Source organism: Elephas maximus, chromosome 1 (assembly GCF_024166365.1).
Source record: "Elephas maximus indicus isolate mEleMax1 chromosome 1, mEleMax1 primary haplotype, whole genome shotgun sequence".
Classification (NCBI taxonomy): domain Eukaryota; kingdom Metazoa; phylum Chordata; class Mammalia; order Proboscidea; family Elephantidae; genus Elephas; species Elephas maximus.
In genome coordinates, this window is record NC_064819.1 from 233780766 (window position 1) to 233801280 (window position 20515).

General features: G+C 40.0%; 1 protein-coding gene across 5 annotated transcripts in view; it reads right to left on the reverse strand.

Moving 5' to 3' along the window:
* The window catches only part of PRKN (parkin RBR E3 ubiquitin protein ligase), a 1645966-nt gene that overhangs the window by 521845 nt on the left and 1103606 nt on the right, over nucleotides 1-20515 (reverse strand). For all 5 annotated transcript variants that reach the window (XR_007512454.1, XR_007512451.1, XM_049852588.1 and 2 more), the window contains exon 7: nucleotides 1621-1757. Coding sequence is in view for 3 of the 5 variants with exons in the window: in XM_049852588.1 (XP_049708545.1) it covers nucleotides 1621-1757 (137 nt within the window). In the remaining 2 variants the exon portion in view is untranslated. The remainder of the gene's footprint in view (nucleotides 1-1620; nucleotides 1758-20515) is intronic.

The window sequence follows — 20515 nt, forward strand, 5'->3', positions numbered from 1 at the left end:
TCATTTCAAACGCATTAGGATGGCTACAAAAAAAAAAAATTCTGAAACAAATGTTGACAAATACGTAGAGAAATATGAACACTCCCACATTACTGGTGGATATGTAAACAGATGCTGCAGCAGTGTAAAACAGGTTGGTGGTTCCTCACGAAGTTAAACAGGATGGCCATAACATTAATCAGTTCAACTCGTAGGTATGTATCCAAAAGAAATGAAAACATATGTCCACCCAGAAACTTATATGCAAATATATATAGCAGCACTATTTACAAAAGCCAAAATGTGGAAACAATCTAAACACACACCAATGGATGAACGGATAAACAAAATGTGGTATGTAAATACGACGAAATATTTTTCAGCCATAAAAATGAATCCAGTACTGATACTTGCCACAACTTGGATGTACCAGGAAAGCATTATGCTGAGGGAAGGAAGCCAGACATAAAAGGCCACATATAAAGCGATTCCTTTTATATGAAATATCCAAAACGGACAAATTCGTAGGGACAAAAATCAGAGTAGTGGCGGCCAGGAGGAAGGGGACAGGGGCAATAGAGAGTGATTACTCAATAGTTACAGCTGTTCTTCTGGAGTGATAACAAATCCAGGAGCTGTGGAGAGGTAGTGGCCACACGGCACTGTGAATGCACTAATGCCGTTGACCTCTAGGGTCACTGTGAGTTGCAGTTGACTCGATGGCAATGGATTTTATATATATATATGTATGTATATGTGTGTGTAGGCGTGTATACAAACATACACACGTATATACATATACATACACATATATGTTTTATTGAGGAGCAATATATATATATGCAGTAACAATAGTACAGGCAGATCTTGAGTTACCAACATCTGACTGAAGGACAACTCATACTTGTCCTTCAATGTTACATAAATTTGCCCTCACTTTGAAATTCTTCCTCTCAATCACCTTCGCTTGCTGCACTTGTAGCTTTTAAATCACTGAAAAGGCTTCCAGCCTTTTCTTGCTCAAATAAGGCTAAATAAGAACCTTAAGCACCTGCTCCAACTTACCTACTAATTCGATTTAAAAGACTTAAAGACACAGGGACGGATCTCGCTGGAAACCCGGGGACTGCCTGGATAGTGTAAGGAAAGGTGTTTTGCAAAGTTAAAAAATATTTAAAATGTTAAAAATTCAGCTTTATCTCATTTTATTGATTTTTTTAATATGTCCTTTCCTATACAGGCTACGTACTCATTTTTGTAACAATGGGGACATGCAATTGTGAAATGCGGGTAATACTGTTCTACATCCACGGTAACGAATCTCTTAACCTGAAGGATAAACCCGACCTGCAGACAGACACACGTTGTGGGCCTTGGGTGGGTAATATTTCAAAATTTATTTTTAATGCCTTTATGCAAGTTATGCATTTTCCAGTTCAACAGAGGTCCCTCCACTTCCCAGTGTTTTTGTATCTTTTGAGATCCAAACCTCAATGTTTCTTACCCAGCGTTGCTCAAACTTGTATTTGAAATTTCAACCCCTTTCCTAGGGATTAGCAGGACAGTTTTATATCAGTAGTTCTTTTCCTAAGTAGCGATAGAAATGAAAAAAGAACAAAAAAAAAAACTTGCTAGACTTACCCACACAAGGCAGGGAGTAGCCGAGCTGAGGGTCATGGACAAACTGCCGGTCATTGAGCCTTGTCACGCAGTACAAGTGGAAACAGTCTAAGCAGATCACGTGGCGGTAGTCGCACTGGAAAACCAGGACAGGGCTCCTGCACAGACAGAGAAAGACGTTTCCTCTAGCATCTCAGAGGGGAGAAAAGGCAACGCGAGCTTTACAAGTGTCTGTAATCCTGTAGGGTTTCTTAGGACCTTCTCTGTATAAAGACCTGTGCCGATTAGCACTGAGCTCATGTTCACCAACACGACACCTTAAAAATTGGAAGCATTCTGTGAACTATATAGAACACTTATTTTCCCAATCTTTTATTTTCATGTTAGCATATTTTCCAGTCAGTTGTATTAAACTGGAGCTCAGATGTGAACTCTCTCTAGAACACTTACTTACTCATAAATTCCAATTAACCTACTTATCACCCTGTTTGATCTGTTATTACACCATATTACTAATACATCTCCCATACACCGCCATTTCCTTGAAATATATACTGCATTTACTTCACAGTTATATTTACAAAATACCAGGCACCATGAGGTTTTAGATAAATGTATCTCCAATTTAATTATAATAAAATATAGAAATTTCCCATTGATAAAAGAAAAATCAGTATTCCGCCAAAGTCGATAGAATTACTTACATTTCACTGGCAAATAAAAAAGTAGAATTTAGAAATAAAGGATATTTGACCAGTAATTTTTCTGCTATATGATTTTGCTTATTGGGTCACCCTCATGCCTCGAGGGTATTAAAGGTTTCAAATTCAGATAAGAGAATTACAAGTCCTCAAAATTATGGATTGCCTCAAAACATTTTCTAGGCAAAAATCTTTAAATAACCATGTATTTCTGCTAGCAAATGAACCACACAAGTTTATTTCAAAAAGGAGACAAATTGAATTTATTAATTTGTAATTAGCTCCAAGGCAATTTTAATAGTAAGAAAGTTATTAGTCTATTTTAATGCACCTATTCCCAATATAATGATAACGAAATACAAAATACAAGTGTTCATTTTGCATCCAGCTCTTAACATATATAGAAGTTCTTCAAAACCCCTTTTCCCAGAGAAACTGATATTAAATATTAATATTAGTAGAAGGTAATTTCTTAACAATTAAAAGATTTTCAAAAAATTCTCTTTATTTCAAGTAAAAGATAATAGAAAACAAAATGGGGGAGCTTGGAATTTTAAAAGCCATGGGATCTATAGGACAATGATTAAATTAATCAATTAATTTGAGAAAGAAGGTCCCCTAATGTGTTTAGTGTGCCTCATTTTCTATCGTTGAACAAACTGAAGTCCTTTCTGGGCCTTTGCTTCCATTTCCAGGGCTTTACCCAATCTGACATTGATTGTGTTCTGAATATTCCATCTTTTCCTTTGTTATGGATTGAACTGCATCCCCCCAAAATATGTATTAAACTCCTAACCCCTGTACCTGTGGATGTGACCCTATTTGGAAAGAGTTTTCTTTTTTAGGTTAATGAGATCATCAGAGTGAAGGGTGGGTCCTAAACTTAATCAACTCTGAGTTACAAGAACAGCAAAATAAATGCAGAGACACTGCAGGGGGAAGACCAATTCCATGTAAACACTGTGTACAAGCCAGGGAATGCTAAGAGCCAAAAGTCACCCGGGGCTACCTACAAAGGAGACACTTACATGGCTGAGACCCTGATTTGGACTACTAGCCTCCAGAACAGCAAGAAAATAAATTTCTGATTTTGAAGCCACTTACTTGTGGTCCGGGCAGTCCCCAGGTTTTGAACAACATCTATTCCTAAGTGTGTCTTTAAGAATTTGTGGATAACTTGGAACAGGTACATACAATTCTTATTTAGCCTTAAAAGAAAGAGACTTGGTGGTACAGTGGTTAAGCACTTAACTGCTAACCAAAAGGTTGCCAGTTCAAATCTACCAGCTGCTCCTTGGAAACCCTATGGGGTAGCTTTACTCTGTCCTATAGGGTCACTATGAGTTGGAATCGGCTCAATAGCAATGAGTTTTTTCTTTTGTTTTAGTGCAAGAAAAAGCTGAAGCCTTTTCAATGATTTAAAATTTGCACCTGCAGCAAGTGAAGAATTTGTTGTGAACAGTGGTAGGATGGCACAGGACCGGGCAGTGTTTCATTCTGTTGTGCACAGAGTCACTATGAGTTGGAACCGGCTCAATGGCACCTAACAACAACAATAACATGAGTTGGTTCAATTATTTTCAGAGTGATGGGAAATTTACACAACATTCAAGGAGAAGTAAGAGTTCTCCATAAGTCGAATGCTCATAACCTAGAGACTTACTGTTTTTGTGTTACGGCAGTACTAACCAACTAAGACACCCAATAATTTCTTCTTCAAAGATGATAAACTAAACTACTTGTGTATTTCTACCACAAGAATCACACACACACATGCACACACACTCACGCACAAGGACACACATAATTTCAGCTGGGGCCACTATGTTGGCGTTGTTATGTACCGTTGAGTCAGTTCTGACTCATATTGGCCCTGTGTACACCAGAATGAACAACTGCATGGTCCTGTGCCATCCCAATGACCTTTGCTATGCTTGAGCCCGTTATTGTGGTCACCCTGTAAAACCATCTCGTTGGGGATCTTCCTCTTCTTCACTGACCCTCCACTTTACCAAGCATGATGTCCTTCCTGATAAAATGTCCAAAGTATGAGAGACTGAGTATTCTTCATATAGTCCAGCTTCTCGTATTTTTTCCTCAGCATACAGATTCAATGAGTATAGTGAGAGGACATAACCCTGACACATACCTTTCCTGACTTTAAACCACACAGCATCCCCTTGTTCTATTTGAACAGCTGCCTCTTGATCAATGTACAGATTCCCCATGAGTGCAATTAAGCATTCTGGAATTCCCATTCTTTGCAATGTTATCCATAATTTGTTATGATCCACACATTCGAATGCTTATGCGTAGTTATATAACATAGGTAAACATATTTCTGGTACTCTCTGTTTTCAGACAGGATCCATCTGAAATCAACAGTGATATCCCTCGTTCCACGTTCTCTTTTGAATCCGGCTTGAATTTCTGGCAGTTTCCTGTCAATGTACTCCTGCAACTGTTTTTGAATGATCTTCAGCAAAATTTTACATGCATGTGATATTAATGATATTGTTCCATAAATTCCACTATACCTACTATATTTTATATTTTATTTATTCTCTTATAACTAACTTCTGTGAAAAAAAAAATCTCAGTTCTTGTTTTAGCAACATGGAAGACTATAGACCTGTAATCTGCTATTAGGAGCCCTGGTGGTGCAGTGGATACCATATTTTTACACAAATAATGTGAACTTTCTATGTTTGTTTGCCAACCATGCCTTTGCCCTGTGAGTTATTTTCGTAAGCAAGCTAGGCTAATTATTTTTACATGCTGTTGTAAAAAATAAGCATACTGCACTTAGAAAAATACCTCACAGGGGAGGACAAGGTTGGCAAACAAATGTAGAAGGATTGCGTTATTCGCATAAAAAGATGGTGAGTGCTTGGCTGCCAACTGAAAGTTCAGCAGTTTGAACCCACTGGCCACTCTGCAGAAGAAAAGATGAGGCACTCTGCTTCTATAAGGATTACAGCCTTGGAAAACCTATTGGGCAGTTCTCCTCCGTCCTATAGGGCCACTGTGAGTTAGAATTGACTTGCCAGCAATGGGTTTGGTCTTAGTTTGAACCTGCTATAAACACATGGAAATATTGAAGAAAATATTAGAACAGGTATTAAAATACTCTTATATGTATGCTGAGCAAATGATACGAGAAGCTGTACTATATGAAGAACGGGGCATCAGGTTGGAGGAAGGCTCATTAACGACCTGTGTTATGCAGATGACACAACCTTGCTTGCTGAAAGTGAAGAGGACCTGAAGCACTTACTAATAAAGATCGAAGACCACAGCCTTCAGTATGGATTGCACCTTAACAAAAAGAAAACAAAAATCCTTACAACTGGACCAATGAGCAACATCATGATCAACGGAGAAAACACTGAAGTTGTCAAGGACTTCGTTTTACTTGGATCCACAGTCAACAGCCATGGAAGCAGCAGTCAAGAAATTAAAAGATGCACTGCATTGGGCAAATCTGCTGCAAAGCACCTCTTTAAAGAGTTGAAGAGCAAAGATGTCACCTTGAAGACTAAGGTGCGCCTGACCCAAGCCATGGTATTTTCAACTGCATCGTATGCATGTGAAAGCTGGACAATGAATAAGGAAGACTGAAGAAGAATTGACACCTTTGAATTGTGATGTTCGCAAAGAATACTGAATATACCAAAAGAACGAATGAATCTCTCTTAGATGAAGTACAACCAGAATGCTCCTTAGAAGCAAGGATGGTGAGACTGTGTCTTACATACTTTGGACATGTTGTCAGAAGGTATCAGTCCCTGGAGAAGGACATTGTGCTTGGCAGAGTACAGGGTCAGTGGAAAAGAGGAAGGCCCTCAATGAGGTAGACTGACACAGTGGCTGCAACAATGAGTTCATGCATAACAACGATTGTAAGGATAACTCAGGCCTGGGCAGTGTTTCATTCTGTTGTGCATAAGGTTGCTATGAGTCAGAACCGACTCGATGACACCTAACAACAACAACAACAACATATGTATGATATGATTAAAAAGAGAGCTTGGAAGCAACCCTGTAAAAGAAACAAAGAAAACCTCATACTGACAAACGTTAAGCATGTGAATTGTTGACACAGAGTCCCACAATGATATTAAGTATACGTTATTCAGGCATTTGGTCTACCAAATGTGTTCTTTTCCACCCCTATCAGAAAGAGTTCCCTTTCGTGTGGGAAGGACTAAAGTAAACATTTACAGTTTTGTCCTTCAGTTGTAAGTATTGTTCAAAGGGACTTATGCCATCTGGACAATCCACAGAACATCAGTTGGTCAGATTTAGTGATACATCATGGTACTCGGAACAGATTAGCAAGAAGTGGCAAATACATTACAGGTAGTGGTGTGAGATAAACCCTATGCAGATTCAGGGGCTATCATATTAGTGAATGCTTTAGAGATCTTGGGGTTGGGCACTGAGGCACATACCCTCCAAAATACAGGACAAATTAGTCCACCTGCATCTCCTAGCAATAAATAAGTGAAATATGAAGCAATTGTAAGCTCTGTGGAATTAGAGGAACTAGAGGTTCTGGTCCTCTTCCACAGAAGGAAACATATTCTCTTAGGGACATAGGAAAGATTTCTTCTAAAAACTAATCTATACCTACACCAGGTCACTTCAACCTCCTTGTTCTTTGCCTATCAACATCAAGTGAAAAGTCATGAAATGATAGACACTACACTGGTTTAAACCTTTCATGACACACACCTCATCTAATTCTGTGTTGAAGACACAAAAATCACACAATCAATAGTTACTGATTGAACTTTCTTGTTGTTAGGTGCTGTCCAGTTGGTTCTGACTCATAGCGACACTATGTACACTAGAGTGAAACACTGCCAACTCCTGCACCATCCTCACAATCGTTATGCTTGAGCCCATCCTTGCAGCCACTGTGTCAATCCATCTTGTTGAGGTACTTCCTCTTTTTAGCTAACCCTCTACTTTACCAAGCTTGATGTCTTTCTCCAGAGGCTGATCCCTACTGATAAAACCTCCAAAGTATGTGAGACACAGTCTCGCCATCCTTGCTTCTAAGGAGCATTCTGGTTGTACTTCTTCCAAGACAGATTTATTTGCTCTTTTGGCAGTTCGTGGTACATTCAATATTCTTCGCCAACACCACGATTCAAAGACATCAATTCTTCTTCAGTCTTCCAGCTTTCAGCTGTGTATGAGGTGACTGAAAACACAATGGCTTGGGTTAGGGGTACCTTAGTCTTCAAGGTGACATCTTCGCTTTTCAACACTTTAAAGAAGTCTTTTGCACATTTTCCCAATTCAGTGCGTCTTTGGATTTCTTGATCGCTGCTTCAATGGGTGTTGATTCTAGATCCAGGTAAAATGGAGTCTTTGATAACCTCAGTCTTTTCTCCATTTATCATGATGTTGCTTAGTGGTCCACTTGTGAGGATTTTTATTTTCTTTCTATGGAGGTGTAATCCACACTGAAAGCTACAGTCCTTGATCTTTAAGTCCTCTTTACTTCCAGAAAGCAAGGCTGTGTCATCTGCATAATGCAGGTTGTTAATAATATCACTGGCTCCACGTCCTTTTCTGGAACCACCCTGAATTTCTGGCAGTTCCCTGTCGATATACTGCTGCAGCCGCTTTTGAATGATTTTCAGCAAAATTTTGCTTGCATGAGATATTAATGATATTGTTCTATAATTTCCACATTCAGTTAGATCACCTTTCTTGGGAATAGGCATAAATATGGATCTCTTCCAGTCAGTTGGCCAGGAAACTGTCTTCCATATTTCTTGACATAGACGAGTGAACACCTCCAGCGGTGCATCTGTTTGTTGAAACATCTCAACTGATATTCCATCAATTCCTGAAGCCTTGTGTTTCTCCAATGCCTTCAGAGCTGCTTGGACTTCTTCCTTTAGTACCATCAGTTCCTGACCATGTGCTGCCTCTTGAAATGTTTGAACACCAACTAATTCTTTTTGGTATAATGAATCTGTGTATTCCTTCCATCTTCTATTGATGCTTCCTGCATCGTTTACTATTTTCCCCATAGAATCCTTCACTATTGCAACTCCAGGCTTGAATTTTTTCCTGAGTTCTTTCAGCATGAGAAACGCCAGGTGTGTTCTTCACTTTTGGTTTTCTGTGCCCAGCTCTTTGCACATGTCATTATACTACTTTGTCTTCTCAAGCCACCTTTGAAATCTTCTGTTCAGTTCTTTTACTTCATCGATTCTTCATTTTGCTTTAGCTGATCTACGTTCGCAAGCAAGTTTCAGAGTCTCCTCTGACATCCACCTTGGTCTTTTCTTTCCTGTCTTTTCAATGGCCTCTGGCTTTCGTCATGTATAATGTCCTTAATGTCATTCCACAACTCGTTTAGTCTTCAGTCACTAGTGTTCAATGTGCCAAATCTGTTCTTGAGATTGTCTCTAAATTCAGGTGGGATGTACTCTCTTGGACTTGCTCTGATTTCCTTCAGTTTCACCTGGAACTTGCATATGAGCAATTGATGGTCAATTCCTGGCCTTGTTCCCTCTGATGATACTGGGCTTTTCCATCAAGTCTTTCCACAGAAGTAGTCAATTTGATTCTTGTGTATTCCATCTGGTGAGGTCCACGTGTATAAAAAACACCACGTGTATAGTCACCATTCATTTTGGTGAAAGAAGGTATTTGCAATGACGAAGTCGATGGTCTTGCAAAATTCTATCATTTGATCTCCAGCACTGTTTCTATCACCAGTGCCATATTTTCAAACTACCGATCCTTCTTCTTTGTTTCCAATTTACAAATTCCAATCACTAGCAATTGTCAATGCATCTTGATTTCATGTTCGACCAATTTCAGACTGCAGCAGCCGATATCTTCTATTTCTTCATCTTTGTCCATAGTGATTGGTGTGAAAATTTGAATAAGAGTCATATTAACTCATCTTCCTGGTAGGTGTATGGATATTATCCTATCACTGACAGCGTTGTACTTCAGGATAGATCTTGAAATGTTCTTTTTGACAACGAATGCAACACCATTCCTCTTCCCAGCATAGTAGACTATATGAACAACCAATATAGCATGGCCAATACCAGTCCATTTCACCTCACTAATGCCTAGGATATTGATGTTTATGTGTTCCATTGCATTTTTGACGATTTCCAATTTTCCTAGATTCGTACATGTCAGGTTCTGATTATTAATGGATGTTTGCAGCTGTTTCTTCTCATTTTGAGTTATGCCACATCAGCAAATGAAGGTCCCGAAATTTTTACTCCATCCATGGCATTAAAGTTGACTCTACTTTGAGGAGGCAGCTGTTCCTCGGTCATCTTCTGAGTGCTTTCCAACCTGGGCGGGGGGGGGGGGAGCTTATCTTCCAGCACTATATCAGACAATGTTCCACTGCTATTCATAAGGTTTTCACTGACTAACACTTTTCAGAAGTAGACTGCCAGGTCCTTCTTCCTAGTCCATCTTAGCCTGAAAGCTCAGCTGAAACCTGTCCTCCATGGGTGACCCTACTGGTATTTGAATACTGGTGACATAGCTTCCAGCATCACAGCAACACACAAGCCCCCACGCTATGACAAAGTGACAGACACGTGAGGGTTCCAGCACATGGAGATGGACAAAACAACCCAGGTCAAAAGCGGAGAGTAATGTTGAGAAGGTACCAAGCCTGGAAGGACAATGCCTAGATATCTAGTGCAGCTGATTTCCCCATTTATCCAAACGATAGCAAAATTAAACAGAAATATGTACTTATGCATGTCAGAATCATCTGAAATGCTATCAAAAGGAAAAAAAAGTTAAAATAAAAATATTAAGTAGATATCACTAGGGAAATAAACAAAAAATTTTCTCACTGCCGGGGGAGGGGGGGGTGGGATTTGTCCTTAAATTTATCTTACACTTAACTTTTGAAAATTCACATGTTCTTTTTACAATATTTAGTTTGTGCAAAACTAATAATCAGGTTTTGCCCCAGTTAGCAATCTTTCAGAGCTCTCTATAAAATCTCTGTACAGAAGAACTATGATTCCTGGGAATTTAATAAAGCATTGGATTGTATAAAAATAGAGGAAAGCTCTTCATAATTAACTTGTATTTACATCTTCTTAACCAGTATCACTTTTAATTCCTTTTAGTTAGTTAAGGATGGTTTATAAACAATAAAAAAATACATGACTGAAATCTGAGAAACCAAATGCATGTTCGTATCATCTATATTTAGCAAATTTACCTACTAATCACCTAGCTGCACTACTCACAAAGAAGTATCTGACATGGTATCGGCCCGCAGAAATGCTAAAACTAACATATTGGTCCACATATGTCATATGAGTTCATTATTCGAGTTAGCCAAGCAAGCAATCCCAGGCACTGGAGAGGCCCCTGATCCCAGATACTAATTGACAGACTCAACTTTTAGAAATTAAAATGAGCTTCCACAATTGAACAAACTTCAAAATTCCTTCCCGTGGCCAGATTTAAAATCCTGAAGTAAGTTCATGTAGCCACGAGTCAGCTGGAATCAGAGTCCTATGAAGGCCATGGCAAATCTTGAGCAAACTCATTAAGGGCTCCTTCCAATTTCCAGTTCACACTGCTTTCTCAGTCCTTTCTGCTGAACAAAAGAGGGTTTACCTCATCTCTGTAAGCCTACCTCCAGAGGTCCTAATATCTCACACATACAACTTAAAGACCAAATAAATCCAAGGCCATTGAGGTGATTCTGACATACATCTCTCTGTAAGACAGAGCAGAACTGCCCCATAGGGCTTCCAGAGCTGTAACCTTCATGAAGAAGTAGCTGGTGGGTTTGAACCTCCAACCTTCTGGTTCACAGCCAAGTGTGTAAACACTGCACCAAAAGGGCTCCTCCATATACAACTTTCCCAAGGTAAATGTATATATATTTACTTTCGGTAAAATATATATAACAAAACGTGTCATTTCGGCAATCTTTACAATTCAGTGACATTAATTATGGTCACCATGTTCTGCAACCATCACCACTTTTTTTTCCCAATTTTTCATCATCCTTAACAGAAACTTAGTGCCCTTTAAGCAATAAGTCTCCATTCCGCCCTCCCCCTGCCTCTGGTAACCACTAATAAACTTTGGTCTGTATGCAACTGCCTATTCTAGATGCTTCATATAAGTGGATTCATGTAGTATTTGTCTTTGGTGCCTGACGTATTGCAATAAGTATAAGGCTTTCAAGGTTCATCCATGTCACAGTACATGTCAGAACTTTATTTCTGTTTATGTTATACTCCATTGTATGCATATACCACATCGTGTTTTTCTACTCAAAGTCAATACTCTTTTAGGTCTACATTTTTCACTTTCATTTACCCATTCCACTGACATCTAAATAAGGAAGGCTCAAAAAGAATTTATGCCTTATGGTGTTGGCAAAGAATATTGAATATACCATGGACTGCCAGAAGAACGAACAAATCTGTCTTGGAAGAAATACAGCCAAAGTGCTCCTTGAAAGTGAGGATGGCGAGACTTTGTCTCACATACTTTGGACATGTTATCAGCAGAGACCAGTCCCTGGAGAAGGACATCATGTTTGGGGAAGTAGAGGATCAGCAAAAAAGAGGAAGACCCTCGACAAGATGAATTGACACCGTTGCTGCAACAACGGGCTCAAGCATAACAAGAATTGTGAAGATGGCGCAGGACTGGGCGCTGTTCCGTTCTGTTGTATATGGGGTCTCAATGAGTCGGAACAGACTCGAGGGCACCCAACAACAACAACAAGCCATGTTATTGTTATATAAAAATGAACGAGACCTGGTCTGTTCCCTCAAGGAGGTAATGGTCCTATGGGGTTGAAGACAGATAAGCAAGTATCTCATAGTGTGTGGTACGTGCTACCAGAGGGATGAGTTTGGAGCCACCTAATCCAGTCTCAAGGGGCTGGAGAAGGGGGTCCCAAGACAGTTCACGACTCAGTGCATTCAGTCCACACACAGAGAAGATACTGAGCACACAATACGGTTTTGTTTGTTTATAAAGTCTTTTAGTAAAACACTATGTAAAGTGACATAATAAATGTGCTACAAATAAAGCTATTAGGAAAATATGAACTCTCTATATCATTTCCTAAGGGAAGAAATTCCATTTGCTCTTAAGTTATCGTTCAGTATTCTACTTTCCATCTGTGAAATTAAGTGTTATAGATTTTCAGAGCTTCCCATCTCAGTACTTGTTCCAAAGTTTGATCCCACTGATAACTGCCACAATAATCTGCAATCACTTTTGCCATTAACGTACACTTTTCTCTCTGAGAAACAACCTGATTATGTACATCCTGTTTATTCTGCTCGCCAAAATATTCTAATTCTCATATATATTTATAATTTTCTAGCTCCATAGGCATATTGTCAGCAGTGGGACAAAACCTTGAGTTCATGTGTATCAAGAACAACTGCTTTATGTAAGGTATTTTCCCATGGATATCGAGGAATTTCTCTATTTCAATGTTCCCAATCAAATCAATTATATCCCTGTTGGCATGTTACATTGTTCAGTGCGCCATCATGTAGCAAAATATGAAAATTTCAAGTGCCAGCCACTTTTTCTGTTTCAGACATATTTATTTTCAGTATATACTTGTTGATTTTGAAAGTCTTATAATATAGGAGCCCTGGTGGCACAGTGCTTAAGTGCTTGGCTGCTAACCAAGAGGTTGACAGTTCGAAGTCACCAGCTGCTTCTATAAAGATTTACAGCCTGGAAAACCCTACGGAGCAGCTCTACTCTGTCCTACAAGGTCGCTAGGAGTCAGAATCCACGTAATGGCAAAGGTTTTTTTTTTTTTTCCTTTAATAAGTGCTATTAAAATAGTTGAGTAAAGATACAGGGTTGTGGTTGTTGTTGTACGTTGTCAAGTCAGTTTTTAACTCCCGGTGACTTCATGTGACAGAGGAGAACTGCCCCCTAGGGTTTTCTATAATCTTTACAGAGACAGTTAGCCAGGTTTTTCTCCCACGGAACCACTGGGTGGGTTCAAAATGCCAACCTTTTGGTTAGCAGCCAAGTGCTTAAATGTTGTGCCACCAGGCAGCAAAAGTGTAATGCTTCTAGAGCAAACAGGGTTAGGTCTATCCTTGCACATAATTTTGTATTGTTGAGACAGTCTGGGCTCTCCCACCTTCCTGGCCCCATTCTTGCTGAGACCCAAATCAGCACCCACCCTAGCTTCACTTCCTTCCCCCACCATTCACCCCCTGCCTAACCCAATCAGCACACCACTGCAATACTGTTCTAAAATATTTTTCATAATGGCAGTTCTTGACCCAAACAGTTGGACTAATTACCCAATGCCAATGTATGAACCCAAACCAACCAAACCCATTGCTGTCCAGCTGATTCTGACTCACAGCTACCCTACAGGACGGAGTGGGATTGCCCCATAGGGTTTCCATGGATGTAATTTTCACAGAAGCAGATTGCCCCATCTTTCTCCATGAAGAGGCTGATGGATTCAAACAGCTGATTTTGGCTAGCAGCTGAGTGCTTAATCACTGCACCACTAGGACTCCTCGAACAACTGAAAGCCCTAGGCTTTCCTTCATTCTTTCAGAGCCTTCCAGAATCTAGACCCAGCCTACTATTCCGAAAGAATCTCTCACTCTTCCATCCACCAATACTTCTGTTCCTGTCAGTCCAGTCTCTTCACTGTTTCTGAACTGCTTTTGTTTTTCTTTATTCTCTTACGGCTATGTGCAAGATTCTACCTAATTTTCTCCATTTTAATAAAATAAAAAAAGAAAATCAAGGTTTAGCTCAAATTTAACCTCTTTCAGGAAGTTTTTTTGTTTTTTATTTTTTTTTTCAGTAAAACCCTGGCTAAAATAAATCCTCCTACCCCTCTCCTGATTTCCTGAAAGCTTATGTTTACAAAGCATATTTTTATATGTATTATATTCGACTTAGTATTTCATTGTGTATCATTGTACATTGTTCCCTACTTTTGTTGTTTGTTGCCTACCTATTTTATTAACCTTTTCAGGTCTTCCCAGCACAATGGGAAGGCACTGCGTGCTGTTACCTGTGCCAGACTTAGAGAACCACCCCCCCAAAAAACCCAGTGCCGTCGAGTTGATTTCAACTCATAGCGACCCTATAGGACAGAGTAGAACTGCCCTATAGAGTTTCCAAGGAGAGGTATGCAGAATTCTATGTAAGACAGTCAAATTTGGGGGCACCTTGGGAGAACTAATGAGAGGCAAATCAATCTGATGTTGGTCAGTCAGGGAATGCTTCCTGAGAGAAGAAATTAAAAAAAAACCTAAGACCTACAAGGTCAAATTGCTTAGCCTGACCAAGAATCCAGAGGGGAACTGAGGATAACACGTGGTAACACTAAAAACTGAACAAAATTAGTTGATGTTAGGGAAACACATGATAGACTTTTGTAAGATTCCCTAAGCCTTTATCAAAGTGGTGAGCTCCTCTATAAATTAGAAATGAGACTGAAAAGTAATGGTATCTCTTCTACGAGCTGCATGTATAAATCCCTGTTCTCAGTTTACAGTAATACCTCAGTGTAGTTGAATTGGGTTTCATTACTTAACATTTTGAGTCACTAACAAGAGCCAAACTATGCAAAAGAAAAATATGAAGCTGGAGTCAAAAAAGAGATTTAATGACATATTTATTTCCTCCAGATGGTGTCAATCTTTGAAGATATTTATTTGACTTGGGTACAGTTTATGCACTTCTAAATATAATTATTGTTGACAGGTTCAAACCAAACATAACTCATTAACTTCAGGAAGTGTTAGTTTCTAAATGTTGCAATATAACAGCATATATTAGAAATTAAAAAAAAAATTGTTTTTCTTTTAAAGTGAGTTAAAATATGGAAAGATGAAGCAGGGTCAACTTTGCTTTTATAGAAATTTATGATAACTACCCTGTGTATCAGCAGCACCCCAGCTTTTCTTGCTAAGGCGTTCATACTATTAAAGGAACACTGATGCATAATTCCAAAAAAAAAAAAAAGAGGTAAATCCTAAGGTCATAATTGTTACATGGAACAAAATGGAACTAAAAATTCTAAGGGCATTTGGCTCATGGGAGGAAATTGTATCTAAAGAAAAATAATTATGTTGCATTCCAATACCCCAATTAATAGAATTAGTTTTTTTCCAGGATGCTTATAATTACCAGAGTCCCTGTACTTCAGGGCTGTGAATCTCTCAGAGCACAGGCTTTTCAGATTGTCAGTGTGTATGGCCAAAGAAAGCTGAAACCACATTAGTGTGAAATGGTTTCTGGGTCACAGCATTTGCATAGAGCTCTGGCGCTGTGGACGATTTAGCTGTTGGAGGTGCCAGCTGTAATATATACCACTTCATGCCTATATCTTTGTTTTTTCCTCTGTGAAAAACAGCTAGAGGCAGATAATGTCCAGGTCCAGTGCCACAGCATCTAGCTAAATTGAGAAAGATAGGAAGACAGATCTTGTTTAGATAAGAACCCCACTGTGAAATAAATTGTTTTAGTGCATCCCCAAATCTTCTGACAGGAGATATTAATGTGCTCAGAAGCAGTCTGGTGGCTCTGAATGTTAGGAGCTATTTAACAGAAGGAACTATTACAGACACAGGGTGGTTTGAAAACGATACGTCTTGCTGCCCGTTTCGTACACGAACCATTTCACTTCGATCTTTTTTCAGTCCTTGAATGAATGAATGAATTTTTAGTCATTAAATGAATAAATGGATATTAATAGAATGCCAGGACTTTGATCCCTTTTATGAGAAAAAAGTGGGGAATCAGGCCCTCGGAAGTAGAGTCGTTTGTAATGAAGGACGTGCCTAAGAGACACGGTAATTTCAAAACAATTCTACACTGAAAAACTCTCCAAATGAGGAGGTAATGTGACATTTCTGAGGTATCATTAGATGGTGATTTTCTGACTTGCATTCATGAACATAATTTAAGAATTTGTGTTGTATAATAGATTAAATTAATTTCTAAATTTTGCTGGTTGTTTTATATACAGTCAGTAGGTCAGTGTATTAGCATTCCAAAAATACTTTTCCCAAAATAACAAAATTCAATACGGTGGAGTAGTACTAATGCAAATGAATGCCTGTACAAACCCAAGATAAGGGAATTCATGCAAAGACGTAATGCCCAGCACATCACCGGCAGCTGTAGTTGTGGGGTAGGTGTCGGGGGTGGGAAAGGAGACTGGTGAGGAAGGGTCCATGAGCTGGCCATGTGCGGGCTGGCAGGTGGCTGGACCGTGGTTTCTGTAAAGTGAGGATCTGTGAAATGAGAAGTTTAGAACTGACAGTCTCTAAAGATGTTTTGGATCCTGAGATCTTGAAATGTTCAGCTGGTATGATCATAACATTTCTTCCACAGTGTAAGTTTGCAGAACTTAAACTCTACTTGAAATAATATGCAAGAGACAATTCATATTTAGGATTCCAGCTTTATATGACCTCTTGAATCAATGTATGTGCTGCCTGCAAGGGTAAGGAATGGCATTTCTGGAGATTTTACTTCCTGGAAGACTTGTGAGGGAAGCCTTGAACCAGCACACTTGTGGAAAATAAAAAAAAAGCTATCCTGATATTTAATATATATATATAATTTTCAACACCTAAACATTAAATAAGTTTTAAACCTCTTATTAAAAAATTTCCATAAGATCAGCTATTACTGGAGGCAGGCACCCTCGAGGAGGAGAGCATGCAGGGCAGAGGCTCCAGGCTTCCTGTCAGGTACACTACCTTGGAGTTGGGCTCCTGCATGTCCTTACTTCTCTCACAGCACTTATCTGAATGGATTCCATTATTTACTTGTTTATGTTCTCTCTAGACCAGGGGCCCACAAACTATGGCTGTGCCCCAAATCTGGCCCGCAGCCGGTTTTTGTAAATAAAGATTTATTGGATCACAGCCACAATTACATATCTTCTATGGCTGCTTTTAAACTCATAGTGACCCTACAGGACACAGTAGAACTGCCCCATTGGGTTTCCAAGGGGCGGCTGGTGGATTGAAACTGCCAACCTTTTGGTTAGCAGCCTTAGCTCTTAACTGTTGTGCCGCCAGGGCTCCTTTTGCACTATAACAGCAGAATTGAGTAGTTGAGATGGAGACTACATGGCCCACAAAACCTAAAAGACTTTACTATCTGGGCCTTTACAGAGAAGTTTGCTGACTCGTGTCAAGACTGTTGACTCCTGGAACACAAGGGCCACCTTTTGGTACCCCCATGCTTGACATGGCTGGTGTTTCATAAACATTTGTTTACGGGATTCACCAACAGGCCAATAAAAGGGAGGAATGACTATGAGTGAGCAGGGACACAAACAGAAGTGACAGAAGGCAAAGACCAACAGCTTCAGCTACTGACTGTGAGCTAAGACATTGAAGCCACTTTTCAAGGTTGCAAATATCTCCCTCCATTCAGGCCACTTCTGTCAGCTAATATATTCTGGTCTCATCCAGAGAGCTGATCACAGTGTGGTTAGTGCCCAATCATTCCAGCTCTCACACAATGAAAAGAAAGGGCAAAAGGAATTTGAAGAGGGCAAATTGGACAAAGAATATGCTTGTGCCTTTATTTAACAAATGTGTATTGAGTGCTTACTGTGTGCTAGGTATCATCTTGGGCACAGGGCTTCATTGTCCCTTTAGATTGGAAGGGCTAGACAATAAGCAAACAAAAAACAGCTAATAAAAAGTGATGGCAAGAAAATAAAAAGGAATCATGTCAGTGGTGAGCTACTACAGAGTGAATGGGTAGGGAAGGTCTCAAGAGATTTCATTGGCCTTCATTCCTGAAAGGCAACAGGCAGCCAGCCACGCCCGTATCTGGGGCAAGAAGAATCCAGGTGGAGGAGGCAGGGAGTGAAAGTCCCCTGAGGCAGCAGTACCTGGGAAAATGGAGAGCAAGGAGGAGAGTGGGGCCAGATGAGTCGGAGGCATGTTAAATCTTTTAGACAACGTAAGCAGTTTGGCATTTAGGAACTAGGGAGTCAATACAAAATTTAAGCAGGGAGGCAGCATAATGTCACAAACAAAACACAAATAACATTGTGTACCCTTTCTTAAAAATTGTATTGTCTAAGAGTCAAATCTTTGTGTAGGACTCTCTGAGTGGTGCAAACTGTTTACATGTTTGGCTGCTAACTGAAAGGTTGAAGGTTCAAGTTTACATAGAAGACATTTGGAAGAAAGTCCTGCCAATCTACTTCCAAAAAATAAGCCAGTGAAAAGCCTATGGAGGAGTTCTACTCTGATATATATGGGGTCACCATGAGTCAAATCAACTGGATGGCAACTTTTTTTTTTTTTTTTTAATTTTTATTATGTAATGGGTTGCAGTGCTGCAAGAGAGGAAGGTAGGTAATGGATGGACATGTTGAGTCATCTGAGAGGAGAAGATGGCGGCCTGGACCAGGGATTGCAGAGGGAGGAGAGGAACGGACAGACCGACAATCTGTCTGGGCAGTAAATTCTCTGAAGTTTCCTGCCTAGCTCATTTCCTTTTTTACTAACATTTGGAAATTTCTCCATATTTAGGAAAATTCAAGATTGTGTCCCAAAACTCAAAGGACTACTATTATAAAACTAATACTTTTAATTTACTTAATTCGAAAATGGAGACTTTCTGGTGCTTCCTAAACAAATTTAAATGAAAAGTTTTGGCTAAGGCCTAAATGAAATGATAGAGTCTGATAATAAAAGTGTACATCATGAACAGCATTGTAAATTTATAGTTCTTTTACTCATCCAGGTAGTAGCTGTTGATTTTCTATAATGGGGCAGGCAGTAGGCACGGTTCTGTTCAGAGAACAATGGACAAGAAATACGTAGTCCCCCACACCCCCGCCTTATGGAGGGATAAAACAGGCACTGGCAACCCATTATAAGGTCACTACGAGCCAGAAGGCGGAGCCCTGGTGGCGCAGTGGTTAAGTGCTCAGCTGCGAACTGAAAGGTCAACGGTTCAAATCCATAAGCCACTCGGTGGGAGAGAGATGTGGCAGTCTGCTTCTGTAAAGATTTCCAGCATTGGAAACCCTATGGGGGCAGTTCTACTCTGTCCTGTAGGGTCGATACACCTCAGAATCAACTGGACGGCAGCGGGAGTCAGAACTGACTTGATGGCAGTGGATTTGGTTTTGGTTTTTTGGCTAGCCCACTGTGGCCGGGATTAAGGAAGCTCAGTGAGGCTACTGGGGGGAGAGGACAGTATCTGATATCTTCTCACAGAAGCTGATGTTAAAGACAGAGAAGAATTGGAGAGATCTGAGATATTTAGGAAGCAAAATTGTTGAGACTCAGAGATTAATTAGCCCAAGGCAGAGAGGGGATTTGAACAGCATGCCTGGCTTCCCGTTTTAAACATTCACTGAGTGCTTCTAATGCTGCAGGATTCCTGCGAAGTGCTTTCTATGCATAATTTCCTTTAATCCACTGTATCATACGGGACGCAGGAGGGCAAGCTCACTCCGTTTTCTCTGCAATCTCACTGCCCAATGCTCGGACTTGTGTGTAGAAGTTCCAAAATGTTTGCTAAATGAATCAGTTGGTGACTCTCCCCCCTCCCACCCCAATGACAACAATGAAATACCCAGCCACATAACGACACACAAGGAAACTGAACCTTACAGATGTGCAGAGTGTTTCTGGACCACAGCTCGTAAGTAAGAAAGCCGACGCCAGGACCGACATCACCCACACTGCACTCGAATTCCTCAGTGCTACACTATGCCGCCTTGGTCCCCTAGGTGGATGTTGGTGGCATTTGCTGACATAGATAAAAATGCTGGAGGAGGAGCAGGACCGGAAATATGGGAAGATTTATTTAGTTATAGACTCGCTGAGTTGGAGATGCCTTTGATATATCCACGTGAATATGTACAGAAATCAGCTCAGTGTGTGGTTCTTAAACTGAAGAGAAAGAGCAGAGATGGGAAATTGTCTGGGGACCTCACAGCCATAGATGATAACTATCACCATGGAAATAGACGGGGTCACTCATGGGTAGTGTGTGGAATGAGGAGATGAGGTGCTGTGCAGTCAGTTACTTAATATGTCCTTTCTAGCCATAGTCTTTGTGACTCCCACAGGATGACTGGGTGGGACTATGACAATAAGGTGTATGGAACCTGTGATGGTTAAGGTTATGTGTCAGCTTGAATGGGCTATGATTTTCAGTGG